Source organism: Mytilus californianus, unplaced genomic scaffold (genome assembly GCF_021869535.1).
Source record: "Mytilus californianus isolate M0D057914Y unplaced genomic scaffold, xbMytCali1.0.p SCAF_8, whole genome shotgun sequence".
Classification (NCBI taxonomy): Eukaryota; Metazoa; Mollusca; class Bivalvia; order Mytilida; family Mytilidae; genus Mytilus; species Mytilus californianus.
Window position 1 is genome coordinate 49,336,836 of NW_026262734.1, and position 23,366 is coordinate 49,360,201.

A 23,366-nucleotide genomic window follows, 5' to 3' on the forward strand; every position below is an offset into this window, starting at 1 on the left:
GACGCCAACGTCATACCAATATACGACCACAAAAATTTTTTTGCGGTCGTATAAAAAACTATCTAAATATGTAGTGTTAAAGCATCGAATATATATTAATTGAATCCTCAGACATATAGATATATGAGCTGTGTCGGATAGAAATCGACCTTATGCAAGTACACGTATGCAAGTATATGTATAAGACTTTGATTGATTTTGGAACATCAAAATACGAAATAAGAGATGAATTTTAGTCTGTTTTGTAGGTTTCTGATATCAACTCAATTTTCAACCACTACAGACTTTGCATATATTTTTTTAACCCGAAATAAGTTAACAGATGTATTGATATTCATTTGCATAAGGTCGATTTTTATATATCCGATGCAGCTCATATATTAATATAGTCTGAACCCAAACGTACATGCTAATGTGAATTAAAGTAAAGATTAAAATACAATTTTGAAAATGATCCTGCTTGTGAAATAAATACATGGAATAGTGTCAAAATCACTTTAAATGTGACATACGTAAGGTCTATGTTTTAAAAATAAACTACATAACAACTGAGACTATTGTAACACAAGTGTTATAGTAGTCTCAGATTACAATTTAGAAATATTAAAAAAGTTTGTATAAACTTAGTAAAAATTTTGATAATTTAAACAACCTTTGGTGTTTACTTGAGTACTGTAAATAAGTTTCACAAATAATATCTTTAAATTGTATAATGTAGTTTGGACATGGATAATAATAATACTCTACTGTATACAAAGTATATGTTTGCAAATATGTATATTTTAATAACAAGCACATATAGTGAGTATTTCATTCATAAATCTTATGTCTAATAATGCCAAAGAAAATACAAATTCTTTTAAATTATGCCAAAAGAAATTAAAAATTTTAATAATGTAAAAAAAATACATTTTTTTAAATGCCAAAGAAAATACAATTTCTTTTATATATCATGTATATAAAGTATATGCTGTAATAACAATATACCACTTATAAAAACATGTACAACAATTTATAGTGGGGTGAAGGTTAGACTGAAATTAAATTTCGTATCCCTGTAATTCTTTAACGGATGTAATGAAATATTTCTACATTTTTTTTCCAACGAATCCACCAAAATTTTATAATATCTAAAATTTCTAAATGAAATTCAAAAAAATAAAAAAATGCCCAAACATAAAACTTAACTTGTATCACAAACTATTGCCTTATAAAGTTGTGTGGACATAAACTTTCTGATCTGTTTATGCCTCTTTGTTTTCATAAAAAAAGAATCAGCTGTCTTGATATGCTTGGTCATGATATGCTTTGCATCCTCAAACAATTTTCTCTTAAACATATTTAATGATATACCATAACAAATGACTAGATAAAATATCACAAATTCGTTGCTTTATAAGCTTGAAGAGTGTTATGAAGCTGGCTTTAATGCCAGCAATTTAAATCATGTACAACATACAGCTCTATTGACTAAATAGTTTGACCGCATGGCATGTTTTTAATAGTATTCGACCAAGTAAAATTTAAAACAACCTGCGACTCTTTTCACAAAAAATCTTACGATTAAAATTGATCGTAAGTTATACTGAAATGTGTATGACTTACGAGTATTTTTACTCTTAAGATTTTTTGTGAAAAGAGCCGCTGATACTGACAGTAAAATTCAAAACAACCTGATACTGACAGTAAAAATCAAAACAACCTGATACTGACAGTAAAAATCAAAACAACCTGATACTGACAGTAAAAATCAAAACAACCTGATACTGACAGTACAAATCAAAACAACCTAATACTGGCAGTTAAATTTGAAGATTAATCATAAAAGAATATTTTGAATCTTATAACTGGGAGCCTGGTCCCTGGGAACCTAAAATTTTAATATCTTTTGTAAATTTCTAAAACTTGAGTAATATCTCAGATTTCTTTATGAGTAAATTTACGACTTATAGCAAGTCTATTGAAAAAAAAAGTTTCTGGAATAAGCATATAATATGATTTCATTGTTTATGATATATGAATGCTGTCATATCAACAAGGTAATATACCTTTTTGGAACCTTTTCATGATGTAACCATGGTAACAATATCCCTAAATTGATAAAATACAATAATTTTCTGATTTTTTTTTGACAAACTGATATGTAGATTCATATAAACATGATAAATAAGAAACAAAACCAATGTTCACACCAAACTCAGTCTATGCTAGCATAAAATATCACTATGTTTAACTTTTTCTCTTCCATATTCTTCTCATCATTACAGCATTTACAGAAACATCCTGAAATGTGAAAAAAATATTTAAAAGACTATTTCTAGTTTTAACATCTCTTTCTTTGGTGCCTTTTATGTATACTTAACAAAATAAACTGTTATGATGGTAAGCTTAATGAAATTGGGTAAAATTATACTTGTAGCAATACACGTTAGGAGGTACCATTTAATCAAATCAGATTATTTCTTTTTTTAAATGCAGGGTAAACAATAAAATTTTACAGATGTCATCTTTTTTTTCTTGGCAATATAAGTCAGAGAAGAAAAATTAAATCAAGATATAGAAAACTAATAAGTAATATGACATTACAATTTACTGTATCTCCATCAGAACCAATGAAAATTCTACCAAAACTGATTGTGCATAAAATCATTATCTGACCAGTAGGGAAAAACATATCCCAATATACAACAACAGCACTGACAGGTCATGGAATATCACAGCTAGATAGGATCCAATCAATAGTTACTTGGGGACAGGACAATTTTTTTTAGTCCTCCCCCTTTTTTCCAATATCCGTTATCTTTTTGTTTTCTATCAATTCAGTTATTTTCGCGTTTTTTGTGAATTATATGAACACAAAAATACTAGAAATAACTTGTATTTGCTATTTACTATCAATCCCAAGTTTACTATTCACAGCGGTCACTGATATTTAGTATTATCGGATATTCATTTATTGGAAAAAAGGGGGAGGGCTAAAAAAAAATTGTCCTGTCCCCAAGTACCTAGCTATGATCCAATCATATTACAGACAATATGTAATTATAATCATACCAATACTGTTTAAAGTACCCTTAAACCCAGCCTATGTAATAAACTTAACCTACCATTATCAACTGTTCGCCCTCTATCCGTCTTTCTACACGTGTTGCCTTTGCCTTTGATCCTTCCGTTGGGTTAGCAGCTGTGATTAATTTGCCGTTTTCCCAGGTGACAATAGCCTTAAAGTAAAAATAAACATATAATGATATTTGCTGTTTCACCTTGTAGATACAATTGTTAAATGATAGTAGTGATACTTAACACAAGGATCAGGAAAAAGGGGAGGCGGATTATTTACAAAGAAAGAGAGCCCGCATGCAGCAAGAGCCGCAGTAGAGGTGGTGACCTAGCAATTCCTTTCCATCGGAAAAGGCAAGCTGATAATGGAAGCTAAAAAAAAGGCTCTTGCAAAATAACACCCATAGTGGTATTTGCCGGCTGCGGCAAAATAGCGATTTATATAGAGTACATGTAATTTCATGAGTGAAGTTCACCAAAAGTGAATAAACCACAACCTAAAGACAGGACTAAAAGGGTATGGACATCTACCATACATATCATTTGAGCATAAATAATTTGCACTGACAGAAAAATAAGCAGAGGCGTAATTGATACATTAAAGAGATGCAATCAATTCAGAAGTACATTGTTTCCAAGTATTGTAAAGGTTGAGAGTAAAGGATTAGAGATTTATATATATTTTTAAAAATTTATTTCGTTTGAAATGGGGTTGTTCCCGTTTGCTATTTGTATGACTTGTATATAGATGGAAACTATTATAACTACTTCTGCAACAGCACTTACTATAATTATTAAGTTTGAAGTTACGTCCATGGGGCACGAGAAATGTTTAGGCGGTTTCTACGATCGTTTTATGGTACTATATACAGTTTGGCATTTAGATGTATAACTATCGAAGGTGCTCGCAGTTACGTTGAATCGAAGTTGCATTAGTATATATACAGTTGTTGCTACGTTTATTACATGTATTCATATGTTGTTTGAATTGGAAAAATCTGTACAATTAAGTAAAACAAGAAATGATTGTAACAGGATGCTGTTACGAAGTCTCCCAAACGAAGCTCCCATAATTCGTAATTCCCAGGGTCGCCCGACATTGGGCAAATTCCAGTGAAAATTGGTTTGGTCCAGTAAAGTTATTCATTAGTGATGCCTGGGGACTAACCCTGTATATTATTCAAATCATCTTGGCATGACAAACCAGAATATATATGGTTTAGGGGTGGGGATCTCGACCATTTACAAGATACTAGAACATTTGGAGTGGGGGGAACCCCTGGGGACTGACCCTATACGTCATTCAAATGTTTGAGACAAGACGAACAGGAATATATACGGTTTAGGGGTGGGGATCTTTACCACTTACAAGATATTAGAACATTGGGGGTGGGGGGGAACCCCTGGGGACTGACCGTATACGTCATTCAAATGTTCGAGACATGACGAACAGGAATATATATGGTTTAGGGGTGGGGATCTCAACCATTTACAAGATATTAGAGCTTTCTCAAATGGCAGGGGGTCGGAATGACCCCTGGGGACTAACCCTGTATATCATTCAAACCATCTTCGCATGACAAACCAGAATATATATGGTTTAGGGGTGGGGATCTTGACCACTTACAAGATATTAGAACTTTCTTAAATGGCAGGGGGTGGGGGTGACCCCTTGGGACTAACCCTATATTTCATTTGATGTGCTTTATCATGACAAACCAGAATATATATGGTTTAGGGGTGGGGATCTCGACCATTTACAAGATATTAGAACTTTCTCAAATGGCAGGGGGTCGGGATGACCCCTGGGGACTAACCCTGTATATCATTCAAACCATCTTAGAATGACAAACCAGAATATATATGGTTTAGGGGTGGGGATCTTGACCACTTTCAAGGTATTAGAACTTTCTTAAATGACAGGGGGTGGGGGTGACCCCTGGGGACTAACCCTGTTTTTCATTTGATGTGCTTTATCATGACAAACCAGAATATATATGGTTTAGGGGTGGGGATCTCGACCATAAACAAGATATTAGAACTTTCTCAAATGGCAAGGGGTCGGGATGACCCCTGGGGACTAACCCTGTATATCATTCAAACTATCTTAGCATGACAAACCAGAATATATATGGTTTAGAGGTGGGGATCTTGACCACTTACAAGGTATTAGAACTTTCTTAAATGACAGGGGGTGGGGGTGACCCCTGGGGACTAACCCAGTATTTCATTTAATGGGCTTTATCATTTAGAACATTTTCAATTAAAAAGATTGTGTCTATCACAAACGGTTTTCAATCTATAATCATTTGAAAATTAAAAAAAAATAAAATCCCATAGTAAAACCCTCTTTTCTTTTTGCCCCTTAAAGTACCCCTTTATAAACCCCATTGCACAAACAAAACCCTGATTGCACCACTAGACATGTTAGTCTGACATACTGTGTATATTTTTCTTTGAGTAAGAAAACACTTATTTAAAAAAAAAAACATATTATATTTTTCTTGAACTATTATATATAAAGCAACTTTGTAATTAAAATTTATTTAATAAATATCAGTAATGATCAAATAATTGTTAAGAAAACAAAATGTCAACGTGGCTTGGTACTTAAACGGCTTCATGGTGCCAAGAAATATATCCTTTGCATGATTAAAATTTAATAAATTTTCATTTATCAAGGCTAATGAATAATTTCCTAAACTGTAAAACGAATATATGTAATAAAAAGATAATATTTCAAGATCTTTCTCTTATATATTCAAACAATAGTCAACAAATTATTTGTGACTTTTTGTCCTATCAAGTTTGTGACTTTTTGTACTGTGACTTTCTGTCCGTTTACCGAGGATAAGTACTGTCTATTGATAAGAAATACAAGAAAACCGGAGTCAGGTTTATATTTATTCAAAAATCTTTGAGAACGAGAACTAAGACGTTAAGTAAGAAGCTACATGCTTTTATAAACGTCTTTATTTATTGATGAAAGAAAAACAATAGTTTAAACTCTTCGTTGCAAAACTAAAATATTAGGGGGGAGGCGTTGGAACAGGTCTCTATTTCATGATAACCGGTATATATGATAAGTTCGAGAATTTGAGATGAAATATATTAAAAGGCTGTTGATTGAATTATAAATATCTGAAACTAATTGAATGTCGAATATTTTTCCACAAATGCCATTAAAACCACAGACATAAATGCATCACATATTTGTCAGATCTATTTATATCTCCGTGAAATAGCGTAAAGGTATACTTCTGTCAAAATGATATGATAGGGTATGTATTTTTGCTATTCAAAATATATGAACAGGGTGGGGTAACGGATGTCTCAGATGCTCGACTCTGTCATTAAAAGATTGAGGGTCCCCTCCCCCACCCCCAGTTGCAAAAAGAAAGACATAGAGACAACACTGATCAACATTACCCTTATCGGACAACCAATTCAAAAGATTGAGCAACGCTAAAAAACAGTGGGCTAACTTTGATTCGATTTTGAATTGTTTCACATTTTTCATGTCGAGAGCCTATTATATAATAGCTGACTTGGTTTTTTTTCTCATTGTTGAAGGCCGTACGATAACCAAACGATGTCTCTCAATCTACATGTTTGGATAAGAATCTAAACGTTTATGCAAGTAAGAGTTCTGAACAAAACAAAACAAAAACCCCAAAAATTATCATGTTAATTTTTTTTATAAATACTTATTCATTGATTATTTATGTTGATGAACACGGCTTTACGATGTTCGGATTTTCCGGTTCCTGGTGAGAGTAAATCAAGAAAAGTGTTTAGTCGAACGCACACAATTTATAAAGGTTATTTTTCATTTAAAATCCTAGACAGTACTCTATATTGATAATTCTATAAGATTTTACGACCGTCATATCTTCAATCTTGAATGGGATATAATTACACAATGTATGCACTTTTATGGTGTTAATATATAATCTATAAATTGGATATAACACATTCAAGTATAGAGTTTATTTTATCTGTCTTTTTTATTATGAGATATAAAGCCTGCCAGTAGAATCATGCATTAGCTGATTAGTCCCGATAATAAAAAAAGTTCTACTGTAACAGAATGACTTTGGTAATATAACTCAATCTAATAGAAATAACGATTTAATATTTATTAATTTTGAATGCTTACTGATGTAAGAAATATGTAAGACTAAAAACAAAATAAACTTCTTCGCCGAGCCCAGCTGGATACGACCGCAGAGGTCCAACCCTGAACAATTGGGGCAAAAAAAGACACAATTTTCAAGCTTGATACAGGTCTTAATTTGGATTGTAATTGAATATTTGACCCATTATAGGTTTCTGACACAGAATAAATGTGTCAAAGAACTTGAAATTGGTTGCATTATTTGAATTTATATTCAATTGAAGATTTCTTGCTGTTGTGCAATACACTGTGCTGTTGCGCAATACTTAGTAAATCTGTTTTCAGACTATATACAAAGAACTAGCAAAATAAAATGTGACCCCCAATTTTTCTTTGGAAAATTGACAATTTCCAATTTTTTAAATATTGAGGAAAAAAAATTGATCCCCCAAAATTTTGTTTACCCCCCTCCAATTTTTGTTTACCCCCCTCAAAAAAAAAAAATATTTGAAGAGAATTTACTTTTGTGGAAAAAATTGACCCCCCAAATTTTGTTTTGTTTTGGCCACTAATTCCTAAACGGTTGAGACCATCACCCCCAAAAACAATCCCAACCTTCCTTTTGTGGTATTGAACCTTTTGGTTAAATTTCATAGAGATCCATACACTTAAACTAAAGTTATTGTCTGAAAAACCGAATTTCTTCGGACAACTCTGACGCTGACGACGATGTGATACCAATATACAATTTTTTGCGGTCGTATAAAAACACACTTTGATCAGTACCATGCCAAGGGACGGGCGTACTGATTTTGATGCATTAGAATTAAAAACAAAATTAGTATATTTTCTAGATTGATTTAAGCAAATAACAACAAAGATATATGTAACATTTGTAAAACATACGCTATATGATTTTTTTATATCATTTTCGGCTGTAAATTAGTTGCATGTTTTTTACACATATGTTAATTAAAAAATAAAACTCACTGAAGCATACGCTTAATGGTGAAAAAAATAGCATGATAAAAAGATGCTGGATTGTGGCCAGCTGACCTGTAATGAAGAATCGAAAATAAATCTGCAGATGAACTTTTACATAGAGATATATTGTAAACTAGGCTGTTTTTATCAGTGTGTAACTCCTATGAGAAAATCTTTTTTATAAAGACTTTCTAATAGACCAACTAAAAAATTAATGCATCTTCGTGATATTTACATTGAGAATTTCCATTTCCCCTTAGGTTCTCTTTATTGAGACTCAGCTATATTTATGACAAAATAAGAAATGAAGGTCAAAATGAAGGTCAACATAAATTATATGTTATATGACACTTAGTAATGAAGAGAAGTATATAGTGCAGTAAATTCAATGATTTAAAGTACAGTGAATGAAAAAAAAGAAAGGTTCAGGATAGGTAAAATAATTACTGCATTGGATTATTGCCAGAATAATTCTTGTTTCATAAAAACATGGATGGTCATTAAAATATCATGTAACATACGATATACATTTTCCTACGGGTATCTATGTCCATATGTCCTTAATATTCCTAGATAAAAATGACCATGTCATGCCATACTAGGAAAATTATTTGACCTAGAAAAAATACGTGCCACACATATTTTACTAGATATGGACTTATTTTCCTAGGAAAATTTATCCTGAGTCTTATTTTTCTAGTAAATGTTGGTCTTGGACTTGATTACATAGGAAACAAAGACCAGGGGACAAATTTTACTGCCGAACAGAATTTATTGTTACATTTACCTTCATTGGGTTATCCTGGGGATCATTTGACTCCACCTCTTCGCCTAATTTAAATTTGTGATCTGAGTCCTTGGGTCCTTTGGTGACAATTCTAACATGGTCATCTTCAACACTTATAATCATTGTTGAACTAGCTGCCGCTGCTAACTTTCGTAAAACAAAGTTTACACCTATTTTATTGAAAGTACAAACAATAATATTAATTATTAGTTAGGGTATTGTTTAGGGTTACAGATAGTTTAGTACAGCCTCTATATATATGTGTGTTAGGACTCCTAAAGAAGAGTATGGATGGGGGTCCTTCATTTCTATATTTTTTTTAGACCATTTTTCTCTAATTCTTTATATTTCTTGCCAATTATTCTCTATTCTTTATATTTTTAGCACCCCATTATTCTCTATTCTTTATGTTTTTAGTCCATTTTTCTCTATTCTTTATCTTTTAGCCCATTATTCTCTTTTCTGTAAACCCCCATCCTACCCCCTAAAGTAAAAAGAAGTCCTATTACATATATTACCTCCAAATTTTAAGAGACGAAATCAATCATGTCTATCCGTATAAGTCTGATTATGTCAATGCTCAATAAGGGAGAAATCGCCATCACATCTCATCAAGGATTTGTATTGTACTATACAAATCCTTGATCTCATCATAGGATATATTTTTGTGACAATTTAACAGTTTAAAACACTTTTATTGACAAGAAAACATTTTCAACTTTCATAACTTTACTATTTCTAATGAATATTTATGCAAACAAAGAAATTCACATTTTTCACATGGACTCGGTTACTTCTGGGTATTGTTAGTATAATAGTCCCAGGGCCAGGTTACTTGATACAACATTTTGAGAACCGAATGTGATCATACCACGTTCCAGATTATGACCTCCAAAAAAATACCACGTACCAGATTTTAACCTCACTCTTAAAACTTAAAATTGCTTACCTATTTCTTTCAGATAATCATCGAGATTTTCATTTTTTACCAATACCCATGTTCCTGCAATAGACGATCCAATCTCTGCGAGGGCCATGATGATGATCTCAGTTAGGTTTACCTTGAAGGGTTCAATGTTCACACGTGACAAAAATGTAAATATTGATTTTATAGGTGTCTAAGCAAATAAATCCTGGCTTCTTTACCTCGGGCAATATATTAATACAAGTACACGTATATTTATATATATGAACCTGATATCAAATGCAAAATGTCATGTACATTGTACAAGTATTGAATGTCCAGTATCAGTGGCGGATCCAGAAAAGGGGCCGGAGGGGAATTCCGGGGGTTGAAACCCTCCATTTTTTTGGAACGATCAATGCATTTGAATGGGAACATATGGTTGGAACCCCCCCCCCCCCTTTATCCAGGGTTGGGAACCCCCCTTTTGAAAATGGCTGGATCCGCCATTGAGTATATACCAACAAGCTAGGCGCTGTGGATTTTATTGGTATTATTTTATGAATATGGATGTTATCAAAAATAAACATATTGAGTATTTTCTTGATATATTTTTATTTATTATTTTGCGCCTGTGCATTGTCAAATATTCGTGCAATATGTAACTTAAATCAGGAAGTTGTGTCTGTATTATAAAGCCCTAGAGGTAACAGGTGTGTACGTAATGTTACATCGATAACATGTAGAAGAAAACAATGGTGAAATACATTCTACACTTTTTCAAAGAGGATGTGAGATGAAACAAATGATAGATATTCCGTACCGGATTCAAACTAACTTGATATTTTCCGTTAGGCTACGCCTGATTCTCTTTAATTCGCGAGCAGAATCATTTTCAAAATCTTTTAAGTTTTTCATTGTTAGATGTTTATTTATTCGCCATGGACACATTTTCGCTGTTTTTCATTTTTTGAAAAAAATGTATAAGAATAATATTATAAAACCAAAAAACATAACGGCATTGTCCTTTAAAACAAGTTTCGCTTGCCCCAGAGAATTACATGCAATTTAATTTCAGCGTCCGTTCAACGGATATTTTTTTGTTTACTGAATAGCTGAAATACCCCGGGGGGTTACTGACTATCCTTTCGGGTATAACTGTGCCGACAGCACTTGCCATATTATACCCTGTTCTAACCAGAAAACATTGAAAAATATACCCTGTTCTAAACAGAAATATTGAAAAACATACCCTGTTCTAGACACGCTCAAGAAAATGTAAAATAGATGCTGTTCTAGACCCGGGTTCTAGACTGTATCTTAAACAGTTAAATAAGCGATCCTGTTCTATACAAATACTTTGTTTAAAAAAAGACCCTGTTCTCACCAGCAGGGCATGAAAAAGCTACCCTGTTCTAACCAGCAGGACATAAAAAGGGACCCTGTTCTAACCAGCAGGGCATGAAAAAGCGACCCTGTTTTGCGGCACACTCGTACCACTTAAAATATAGGAAGTACCCCCCCCCCCCTTCCGGTGAAATACCTGCATGTGGCACCAATTTTTTTCCAGAGCCCTGGTAGGGGGTTCAAGGGGACAAAGAAATATAGATAATTTTACAATAACATCTGACTGATGAATTGACGCAGTACAATCGGAAATCTAAAAAAAAATATTTACAATATGCATTGCCCAGCGTAGATCAGCGTAGCCCTTAAATACTAAGTAAGCAGCGTGGCACCGTTAAAGTCCATAATTCCTCTAAGTCCACAACACCGCTAAAGTCCACAACAAATTTCCGCTAAAGTCCACAACGCCGCTAAAGTCCACAAACCTTCCGCTAAAGTCCACAAAATGACCTCCGCTAAAGTCCACAAGAAAACGCCGTTAAAGTCCACAATAACAAGTTCCGCTAAAGTCCACAAAAAAGCACCGTTAAAGTCCACACATTTTTTTTATTATTAAAAACATCAATTTGTTTTTTTTATCCCGTTAGTACAATACAAAGCATGGGCCTTTCTTCTCGGTAGTTATTTGTTTATCAGTTTGATAAATGAGAAAAGTACAGTATCTGCAGATGATTTTGTTCCATTAATTTTGATCTTTGTATTATGATCAGATGATGATGGCCAATTTGGACATCATTTCTAAAAAGCCGTAAATTCGTTAGTTATTAACTTATTACATTATTACTGCATTCTTCAAGTACTGTTTTTTCTTTCTTATTCTTTGCATATAATCACTTTTTGACGTAACTAATGTACAAAGCAAACGTGCCTCCTAATCTATTACATTTGAACGGCATTCATTCGGACAACAATCTTGATTATGATTATAAACAAAAAAAAATACTAAGTATATGAATCCCCAAAGGCAAAGGTCTCCTGTCACAAAACTTTTAACCAACGTTTAAAACGTTACTAATTTCGGTGTTGGTTATAGAAAACAACGAAAAATAATGTGTTATGATTTTCAGAACGGAAAAATGAAGCCAATATGATAAATTATAAATAAAAAAAAATATTCTATGCTATAAATTATATTTTTATCGATTAGTATAGGATATCGATGCGTTGAATGGGTGTCTACCAAAATGTCACAATAAAACCTGATTTGAGTACATTTCAATGAGACAGCAACTCAACAATAAATGTAATACATTTTTACACCACTCTTCCGGAAACCAAATTGGAAATTTAAATATTACTTGCATCATACTTGTATAACATTAATATCAGTTAATAGAATATTGATTAGTTTTTTACCTAAAATGAATTTACACAAAATTTCGCACAAAAGTGTATGTGTTGTACTGTTTCATCACTGTTCCAGGTTAGGGAAGGGTTTGGCGCCAGCAAAGTGTTTAACTTCGCCACATTCTGTATGTGCCTGTCCCAAGTTATTGACCTGTAACTCGTTGGCTGTCGTTTGTTGCTGTATATCATATTATTTTCCCGTTTATTGTTATGGAAAAAATCAGGCCGTTACTTTTTTCGTTTGAATTGTTTAAACTTTTTTTCGTTTATTTCGGGCCTTTTAAAGCTTACCGTGAGGTATCGATTGTGCTCATTATTGAGGGCCGTACGGTGATCTATAATAGTTGTTATATTCTCTGGTAGAGAATAATCTCATCGGCAATCTTACCACATATTTTTCTATCAGTTAAATAATTTCCGAGGCCTGGTATGCCGATCGATCTAAGAAGTATTATATCTACAGTAATCACTAGGATGTCAACACCGAGGTTGTAAATTCGATGAACCCCGCTCGAAACAAGAGGGTTCGACTCCAATCCTTATTAACTACTACTTTATTGTTCTGCACTCCTTTATCTAAAACAACATATTGTTGTCTAATTCCTTACACTTCATTTGAACATTGGTGAAGAGTTGTCCCATTGGCAATCATACCACATCTCCTTATATTTCATAATGACGGTTTGCTTATTCCGTACTGTGTTCTGTGTACTATTTTCGTTAACACATGACATGGGTAAAATCTCTTTGTTCTTACTGTGCTATAATCTGGATAATGCACAGCTAAGGCGGACCCTGGATTTTGAAAGGGATGTAACTTGATTCCATAAAATTAAAAAAAATATCTATTTTATAATATTTTGTGTACAATATAAATCTTAAATGGGTGTTTCACAGTCAAACCAGTTTACTTAATAATTATATTTTGTAATTTCTGCCAAAAAAAAAAAGTGTATTTTAGAATATCAAATTAAATAAACTCTGATAGTTTTGTATTCCATGGAATGAATGTATTACGACTATTTAGATATGTATACCTTTTTAGTGACTATTTTGCGATCGAATTTAATGAGGATCATTTTTAAATTTGTACCAAAACAGCGGGGGAGGGGGAATAAGCTGCAGATCAATTGTTAAGATGCGACATGTCTTCAAAAATGAATTCAGTAGACACAAAATAAAGGGGGGAGGGGAAGTCAAAGATTGAAAAATGAAACATTTTTTTCTGTTTACTTAATATTTTGAATTAAGATACATTTCTCCTCGGTTCATCTTCTTCTATGCATATTATTGAGGGAAAGAAAGGCAATTAATCTATAATCAATAACCCGTTCAGTTATGATTTTTCATACACCGATTTAAAAGGTATGTAGCAAACTGAACTAAAACTGAGGAGATGTAGGTTATACGTCAATACGACAGTAATCAAACGACAAAAACAAACTAATGACTACTAAAGGGCAACATGTAGTATAGTTTAAAAAAAGAAAAGAAAGATGTTTACACAATATGTCAATTTTTAAATCGTCACTAATTTATATAAAAATTGTGAATAAATTTAACAGAAACGATGAAAAACAATCTTACATCAAACTGCAATTCTCCAAAAAATGTAACAATTTAAGAAAAAGCCTAAATATAAAAAAAATGTTAATTATTTAATACTTACCAACCTTTAACTCCATAACAGCGTATTTCCCCCTTTCTTTGCCCTACAAGAAACTTTCCTAGGAGCCGTGGATTGCGGAATATCGTCCGCATATTTCCAAAATGTTCACGTAAATTGATGACGTAATGTGTTAAAACAGTTATTCGCCAATCAAATAGTTGTATATGCTTTAATCTGCACGGCTCGGGATGACCCTTTAACCCGAACTCCTACGTCGTTCTGGTTAATTAGGGTCACCCGAGCCGTGCAGAATAAATCATATATACCGACTTGCTTGCTGAATAACTATAACAAAAAAACAAGAATGTGTCCATAGTACACGATGCCCCATCCGCACTATCAATTTCTATGTTCAGTGGACCGTGAAAATGGGATAAACACTCTAATTTGGCATTACAATTAGGAGGATCATATCATAGGGAACATGTGTACTAAGTTTCAAGTTGATTGGACTTCAACTTCATCAAAAACTACCTTGACCAAAAACTTTAACCTGAAGCGGGACAGAGGGACGAACAAACGGACAAAACAACGGACGAACGGATGCACAGACTGAAAGCGATACCATGAACTTTGATGTGATGTATATTTTATAAATCATTATGACTATAGGATAGTTCCACAATTGTTGGTGTTCGGGCTCAATGCAAGATGAACGTTCCTATTGCCTTTATCCTATATCCACGCCCTCCAATGCTCATATACATATATTTTTATTAGTTCTGGATTTCTTAACACACAAATAAATCGGCAAGTGAATGTAAAAATCAAATAAAAAAAAAATCCAAAACATTTGACGGCATTTACAGTTGGATTTTCACAAACCATTTGTTGAAAGACGCAGAATTGTCTGAATATATAATTTTATTTGTTTATTTGGTCATAATTTTCTTCGGTTATTTTTGTTTTTCTCCTGATGCAAATCAAAATTTTGGATAAAATGTAAACTTTGTGTTATATCATCAGAAATTGATAATTAACGCTTCAAAATAAATATATTACCAAATAAACAAATAAACATATGAGAGTTCTGCTTCTATTGGTACCAATTTTGATTAAAATCTTACATGAAATAGTCCCTAAATATTTTTTATGAAAAAAAACGTAAATTTGCATGATATATATAACAACAAATTGTAGGTCACAAATCCTTCTGACCATTAAATTTTACTGGCTTGACGGTTTTTGAAGTAACGTTCCTAAATGCTCTAAAACTTATCTTCCAAAATATACATGTATGTACTTCCAATAACTTCAATTTCAATGAGCATTTGAACTCAATTTCATACTTAATACAGGAGATTAACTCATAAAGTTACAATGTAGCGTCACTTTTGTATTTAGTTAAAGTTTTAATTTCTTTTTTTGACTTTGGGGTAAATTTGACAAATGCACGTGTATGGTCGAGCTCGTACTAGACCATACGAGTATACTCATACGGTACGAGCATACGTTCGAGTATACTTATACGGTCCAGACCGTACGGTCAAAATACTCATATTGTCTGGAACATATATACATGTAGCACTGTTGAAATAAAATCTTTTATACTTGTACTCATCATGATGATCAATGGTTATACACAATACAGAACCGCATCCGCGTATAATTTATTCATTCTGAAACAAATACATTTTCCTTTTTGAAAACCAAACAAACATGCAAACCAATGAATGATGGAAATCTGCCTAGCACCACAAAATGCTTGTGTGGAATTCTTTATCATTATTTTGATTTCAAACAAGAACATTATAGTCTATTTTTGAGATTTACGGACCGTTTTGGCTGCTGTGGAGCCTAACAGACACTGAATTGAAATCATTCTTATGTTTTATAGATATTTGCAAAGGAAATTTAAATGTCAAATATAGGCTCCAAATTATGTCAGTGTCTCCAGCATATACATAAAGAGAACGCTATGTTGGAGTTTCTTGTGGATGAACAAATGTTTACTAAAGAATAAAAAGAGCACCATAGCTAGATAACTTTTCAGAAATGTTGTCTGCTTGATTGATAGAAAATCGCAATACAAAGATCAAATTTATGGGGATCAAAAGCAGATACTATAATCTTTTCATTTATCAAAAATATAATTCAAGCTAATAAGAAATACTTTCCAAGAACAAAAGTCCATGCTTTTTATTAGATCTATATATACTATCGGGAGTAAAAAAGAGCGAATTGATCTTTAAAATTTGATAATAAAAAAAAAATGTGTGAACTTTAACGGTGCTTTTTTGTGGACTTTAGCGGAACTTTTTATTGTGGACTTTAACGGTGTTTTTTTGTGGACTTTAGCGGAGGTCATTTTGTGGACTTTAGCGGAGGTCATTTTGTGGACTTTAGCGGAAAGTTTGTGGACTTTAACGGCGTTGTGGACTTTAGCGGAAAATTGTTGTGGACTTTAGAGGAATTGTGGACTTTAACGGTGCCACAAAGCAGTATATCGTGTTAAGTATTTTCACATCTATTCCTTTCTGATTGAGGATAATTAATATATACGTCACTTGATAGTACATATTGACGATCCTTCATTAAAATAATACTGAGACTACATGTACTATATACATACTATCATTTGGACTAGGCATCGACTATTCATCTTTTGATTTTTAAACCTTCACCCTCCCCCGCCCGGGCCACACAAACAGTCGATGCCTAATCCAGAAGTTCGGTTCTGTTCATACTATCAAATAAAATTCAAGAAATTCATATTTCCTGATATCCTGTACTGTAAAACTACAACCTGCTAAGGAATTTGAATAATCATGGTCATTACAAGTAGATCTGAGAGTACTCGAAGTTACTGAAAGCTTGTTGATTGATTGATTGCTAAACATCCAGTGGCAAATAGTTCATGCATGTTCAGGACAAAAACAAATTTACACTAAATACAACAGGTAGGTCCTGTAATAGGGGTCGTCCAGGATGAAGGTTTGGAAATTTGGAAATGCCATTGGAAAATGAAGGTTTTATATTGGATAGAGACGGAAATTTTACCTTTCAGCAGACCACCTACGGACCCTTAAAAGAGTTGTTGCAAGAGTACTTAACGTGCAGAGAGCGCACCGCATTCTGAGAATCTCTTTACACTAGGCATCGTATTTAACTTCCCCATTCTGACCAGACGTAACTACGTATTCATACATCCTGCGCCAAATGAACGCCCACCTTTGTCAAGGGTTTTATTGTAGGTCGAATGAAGACCAAGTGAAATCTATAGTTGAAAGCCGAAAACAACTAAAACATTATGTATCTAAGAATAAAATGTCAGGGTTTTGAGCATGTTTAGGCTCTTTCAAGCATTTGTTGATAGAAGTGAAATGATCTGAACCAAAGTGCGAGTTTTTAGTTTCTATATGAGGTGGAATATAATGTACACACATGATAAATATAGATTCTTACATTGATACCAGTTGATTATCGGATTTTATCCAATCGAGATAGTTAAATTATCAATTTTAAAGTCTGAGCCTTGGCGAGGACTTTAAAATTTATAATTTAACTATCGAGATTGGATAAATCCGATAATTCACGAGTAACTATGTAAGAAACGTGAGTTTTGACGAATTCACGTGCATCTACAGATAACGTTGTCATTATTTCTTCTTATTTTTTTTTTCAATGAAAAAAAATATTTGTGAAAAAATTATGTGTAGGCACGTGCCTAAAGTGCCTAACGGCAGCTACGCCCCTGCGGCTCTGACAGCCTCAGGGTAGGTACATGGTTATAGTCTGAAAACTTTAAATATATTTACATGTATTCTTTCTAGCATACTAGAACAATTGTTCACGTATATAGTTTTAACTTTTTGGTATACGCTATTTTTGTACGACACTAAGGGCTGATTAGGGTAATAAGAATGTAATCATCAAGCTTTTTCTCTTGTCGGGAAGTAAGACCGTCCGTTTGGTTGAAAAGCTAGCTCAGAGTACTTGTTAACAAACTGTTAAACGGTTGATGTAGAAATCATGTTCTCTGTTATTCCCATATTATTGGCTGCTTTTTAAATCGTAAAGGAGTAGGCCCGGTAAGACCCCTTTTTGGCCCCAAAATATAGCGTTTTCACAAAGTTGTTAAATTGTACACTATTACTTATTTATTGGAAAGTAGAATACTTTTGTTGCATAAATATGGGCTTTTTTTTATAATACAATGGACATACATCAGATACTAGCATCATTATATCATGCAAAAATACTGATATCTTCACAATTCAAACATTTGTGCTAATTTCAAGACTGTTTTTGTCTAAAACGAATGTGGCCGCACTTGTGTTCAGTCTTAATATTTATATATATATATGTGTTGTATTCAATGATAAAACACATCATATATGAATGATGAGGGTGAACACGAATGCGGCCACTTCTATTTTAAACAAAAAGTGTCTGAAAAGTGAGATTAAATTGCATATTTGATGGATTTTTTCTCATTTAAGCTTGAATTTGAGCGTTTTCATGACCAAACAGTCCAAATCTTTTAAAATAACAAATTGATAAGTGTTTAAAAAATGTCAAAAATATTTCATCACATGTACTTCGAATTTTAGGCCGAAATTAGCCCTTACCGGACCTTCTCAAAACAAAACGAAACAAAACGAAATAGCGCAAAACGAAACGAAATAAATATTTATTTTATAATTTTAACTTAAATCTCTGCCAAATGTCTTATAATACAATATGTTTGTGTGTTGCAAAATTTGCATGCATCTGAATTTCATTGTTTTAGTTGGAACAATTCAAATGAAACCAGCAGAGGTGCGAACGTTTATTTTCAGGGGGGGGGGGGGGGGGGTCGTACATACCGGTGCTTACTGTCTAAGTGTTTAAAAGTTTTCACACGTCGTTTTGAATGATAAAAGTTTTTACGGTAAAATATTACCCTAGAAAGAAAAAAGGGGTGGTACACCTGAGATAAATAATATACATGGGACTATATTTCAGAACTGGAATATTGAGGACGCGCACGTGGTTCTCATCTAGATTTGGGGTTCTGTGACTAAATGAAGGTATACACAGACGTGCCGCTGGAATGGGTCCCCTTTTTATATTTAAATTATATTAATGACATACAATTATTTTACTGAGGTCAAATATCAATGGGTCAGTAATTTTCATCCTCTGAATTATAATAGATGTTTGTTTAACTGCTATTTTATCGTTTTTTATTCAAATTAAGATATCAAAACTTGTACTTGGTTGGAGAGTAGTCTCATTGGCACTCATACCACATCTTCTTATTGTATAATATGTGGTTACTGAGAAAACTATTAATGGGTCATGATTTTGCCATCAAAAACATATTAAGTGTCGTGATTTTTTCTCAAGGTTTTAATTTATGAAATTTGGGTGTTTTCCCAGCTGCACTACTGTACTCAAAATCCCATGTTTAGATCGACCCCTACTCCTTTCGGAATTTTCGGAATTTCTTCTTATTATCTAACTTTTTTCTCATTTTTTGAATAGAACTAATGCATATCATTTCATATATTTTTAACACATAATATACATAAAGCTATCATGAATACGCCATTTTATGGTGAAATAAGTAGATTTCACAAATATCTGATGCATTTAAAATTGTGGTTGTTTGCTGTAAGATTGGTACTTTCAGTTAGTTTGTTTTTTGTGCTTTATGTAGTTCAATCTTATTAAAGATCGGTTAATCTAAATCTATTGGATGTGTACAGTAGTAATTGATAATTTGTCTTGGATACACGAGTTTTTTTAATTACTTGTTGTTGGCTTTGAATTATCTGTTAATTATTAACAGTTATTACTATTTTATCGGTACTTGAGGTCATTATTGTTTTATTACGTGTTTTTTTGCTTTGTATCAATCTGATGAGTCAAGCCCTTTTTCAACGATTCTAAAGCATGTTCTTATGTTGCAATTTTTTGCCTAGGTAAGGGGAGGGTTGAGCGCCCGCCAACATGTTTCACTCTGCCATATTCTGCATATGAATGTCCCGAAAAGCATTAAAATCAATGAAATGCCAAAAGTGTTGTGTGAAAACTGTCGTATACTATCGATATCAGGGGTTAGAAAACAAAAAGTTTGCATGAATGAAATAAATATTTTATATACAGTTAATTATGGCAAATAACCGCATTTGTAATAATTCATGTCAGCACACAAGCACATACGCCTGGCTAGTGGTAGCTTCAGGGACCAAACGTCCATCGTCAGTGTCGTCAAAGCAGTGGTAGTACACTTAATCTAATGTAGTCACAACCTTTTTTATGTTATATCAGCTCGTCAAAATTGGAATTACGTTTTAGAATTTTGAAAATTCTGACTTCAAGCATCAAGCATCAACGGAAAGAAATGTATTGTCTAAATGCGTATTTGAAGCATCTCGAGCAGAACAATTGGAACCGTTAATACTTCTTACTGCCACTGGATCCATACCTCTTCTGTAGCACTGTAAGCACATGATAATACCTAGTAAAGTAAAAGGTGTAAGGTAAGTACACAGAATTGAAGCTAGTTGATTTTGGGTGTATTAGAAATACATTTATTATTTTCCTATTTTGATCGTTTAAATTTAAAAGATGCCTACCATTTGAGATTGCGATTCTCATTTTTGTTTTCAAGGTGCGATGCAAAAATGGGATGTATTAGATTGACAGTAACAACAATAGATGCCGGAAATAAAGGTATTTACTTTTAAATCTAGTAATTTGTGTCTATTCAAAACTATACGAAATCCAACAAAATTTAAAACAGGTGAATAATTTAGTATCAAATATCTTATGTGCTAAAACTAGACAATTAGGCATAACGCATCTACAAATGGAAGATATTATATATACAGTTCCTTGAAGGGACATTAGCTACGATTAAGACAACAAATTGAATTGATTTTTTGGTTTCAAACATAACTAAATGCGTTATATTGAATTTATAACTCGCTTTTTTGCAAAAAGATAGATTAATTTTGTTGTAGCCAAAAAATAATCACTTGCTACAGATACGTTATTACGATTATCACTTGAAAACCAACGTTTGCCAAATACAAAAATGACCACATAATTCCCAATCAGCAACTTTATTGAAAAAAATAAAACCCTGCTTGACGGGTTAAAAATGCAAATATTACATGTACATAAGAAAAACATACAACACATGAAAAAAGTTATATAGATAATTGGTCAATGACTATGTGGAGCTCTTTTTCGCAACTCCATGGATTGCTTTATAAAGGCCACAACATAAGACAAAATATATTTATTTGGAAAAAAGTGAAACAATTCAAGATAGAAGATCAACAACCTGCATTATTTTTATAAACAATAAACGAAAAACAATAATTGTTACAAAAGACAACCACTGGATTACAGGTTCCTGACTTCAAGTCTTGGGACACACACACACACACACACACACACACACACAATGAGGCGGGGATAATCATGTTTGTGTGCAGTAACCCTCTCCTTACCTGACTGGGACAGAAAGGTAACACCTCAATATTCGAACAAGCTGCAATTAGATATCAGTTGAAAAGGGCTTCACGCATTCGATCAGTGTTCAGCACTAAAATAACAGTAACAAAAACAATAACAAAGGACACAAATAATAGATCTAAGATTCCTCGCAGTTATTTTGAAGTTAGGTCAAATCCAATTTCAACTGATAAATGAATCACGTTTTCTCAGACTAAAACGATACATATTGTTCATGAACACAGAGGGGGTGGACAGCTATTGAGGGTGGTGGGAGGTTGGGGGGGGGGGGGGGGGGGGAGGTGGGAGAGAAAAAAAGATTCTAAAAGTGGGAGGTGGGAGATAGGGGCGGGAGGTGGGAGAAGGGTACCCCCCTGTCCACCCCCTCAACACAGTGTAGATGCAATCTAACAATTTTAATAGGTTTTTGTAAACTTTTGCATCGGTAGGACAACAATAACCAACACGAAGTAATTTGAAACATAAATTCACTTCCAATAGAATATTTGTTAGAATGTCGTTCTTATTCATGTTTAAATATTTCAACAATACCCAAAAGTTGCAAAATCGACCAAATTGTGCTGCAGTTTTGCTGCAAGCTTTGGGCCATTATTAGGCATTGCTAATTTGTGTACATGTTCCGACATGTACCAACATATAATATAGCTTTAAACGCTGTGAATAATTGGTGAAAATTCGGTATGATAATTGCCCTGGTGTTAAAATATATTAATGGCCTCACCTCTTCCGGATAGTATCGTTCTCTATTTGACCATGTAAAATTAACATGATTTGATCAACAATTCCGGTTCAATACGATTGCTCTGTCGAGCCCCATTTTCGCTTCATCGTAGCTTAATTATTTTGATGTTGATACTATAGCCCTATTTTCGGTACTCGTTACGTACTATAACTCAGACCAGAAAAAGCATAACAGTTACTTGAATTAATATTCAACCTTTCTGAAATTTTGACAACAGTGTCGTTTGAATCAATGTGAAGTAAATGACAGCCACCACAGGTATTTGGGCATGGACCCCCTTTTTGGGGCCCCCAATGTAAAAACGAAATTCTATTTTCTATATTTTTTTCTCTTCATATTCACAACTTTCTAAATTGTTTAGACATATAGCAAGTCTCATAAACCCATAACTAGCCGATTACAATACCTTTCTTCTACTACCCACGCGAAACTCCAAGTGAAAATTTAAAAAGTTTCACTTGGGGTTCGTGTGGATATATAATAGAAACGGTATTGTAATTGGCTAAAGTAATTGAGTCATGAGAAAAAAAGATTCACTTGGGGTTCGTGTGGATGGTAGAAAAGATGTTGTTATCGGCTAGTAATGGGTTAATGAGACTTGCTATATGTCTAAACATTTTAGAAAATTGTACAGTCAATGAAAAAAAAAATGTTTACATAGGATCCAAAAAAAAAGAGGGGTCTATGTCCCAAATACATGTGGCGTAAAGGGCATACGCCCCTTTTTGATAGGAAAGTATAAAATGTTTGGCATGAAATCGTCTAAAACGTATGTATTACGCTTTCTGGGATTACTTCCCCTTTTAAAAATCCTAGATCCTCCCTTGACAAGACATATATAAAGTCCGTTATCGCCTATGTATATTTAAAAGGAAT

At 33.2% G+C, this 23,366-nt stretch overlaps 1 protein-coding gene across 3 annotated transcripts; it reads right to left on the bottom strand.

Moving 5' to 3' along the window:
* Positions 1-1,267: 1,267 nt before the first annotated feature.
* On the bottom strand, positions 1,268-10,043 carry LOC127711309 (fatty acid-binding protein, adipocyte-like). 3 transcript variants are annotated; one of them, XM_052217308.1, is made up of 5 exons: positions 9,898-10,043; positions 8,949-9,118; positions 3,108-3,221; positions 1,732-2,283; positions 1,268-1,533 (listed from the first exon to the last, which is right to left on the bottom strand). In XM_052217308.1, exons 1-4 carry the CDS (start codon positions 9,983-9,985, stop codon positions 2,230-2,232), a joined length of 426 nt encoding a protein of 141 aa, XP_052073268.1. In that variant the 5' UTR covers positions 9,986-10,043; the 3' UTR covers positions 1,268-1,533; positions 1,732-2,229. The 3 variants fall into 3 exon arrangements, with proteins under 3 accessions (XP_052073268.1, XP_052073267.1, XP_052073266.1); XM_052217307.1 differs by having other exon boundaries at positions 1,703-2,283; XM_052217306.1 differs by having other exon boundaries at positions 1,674-2,283.
* Between the last annotated feature and the right edge of the window lie 13,323 nt (positions 10,044-23,366).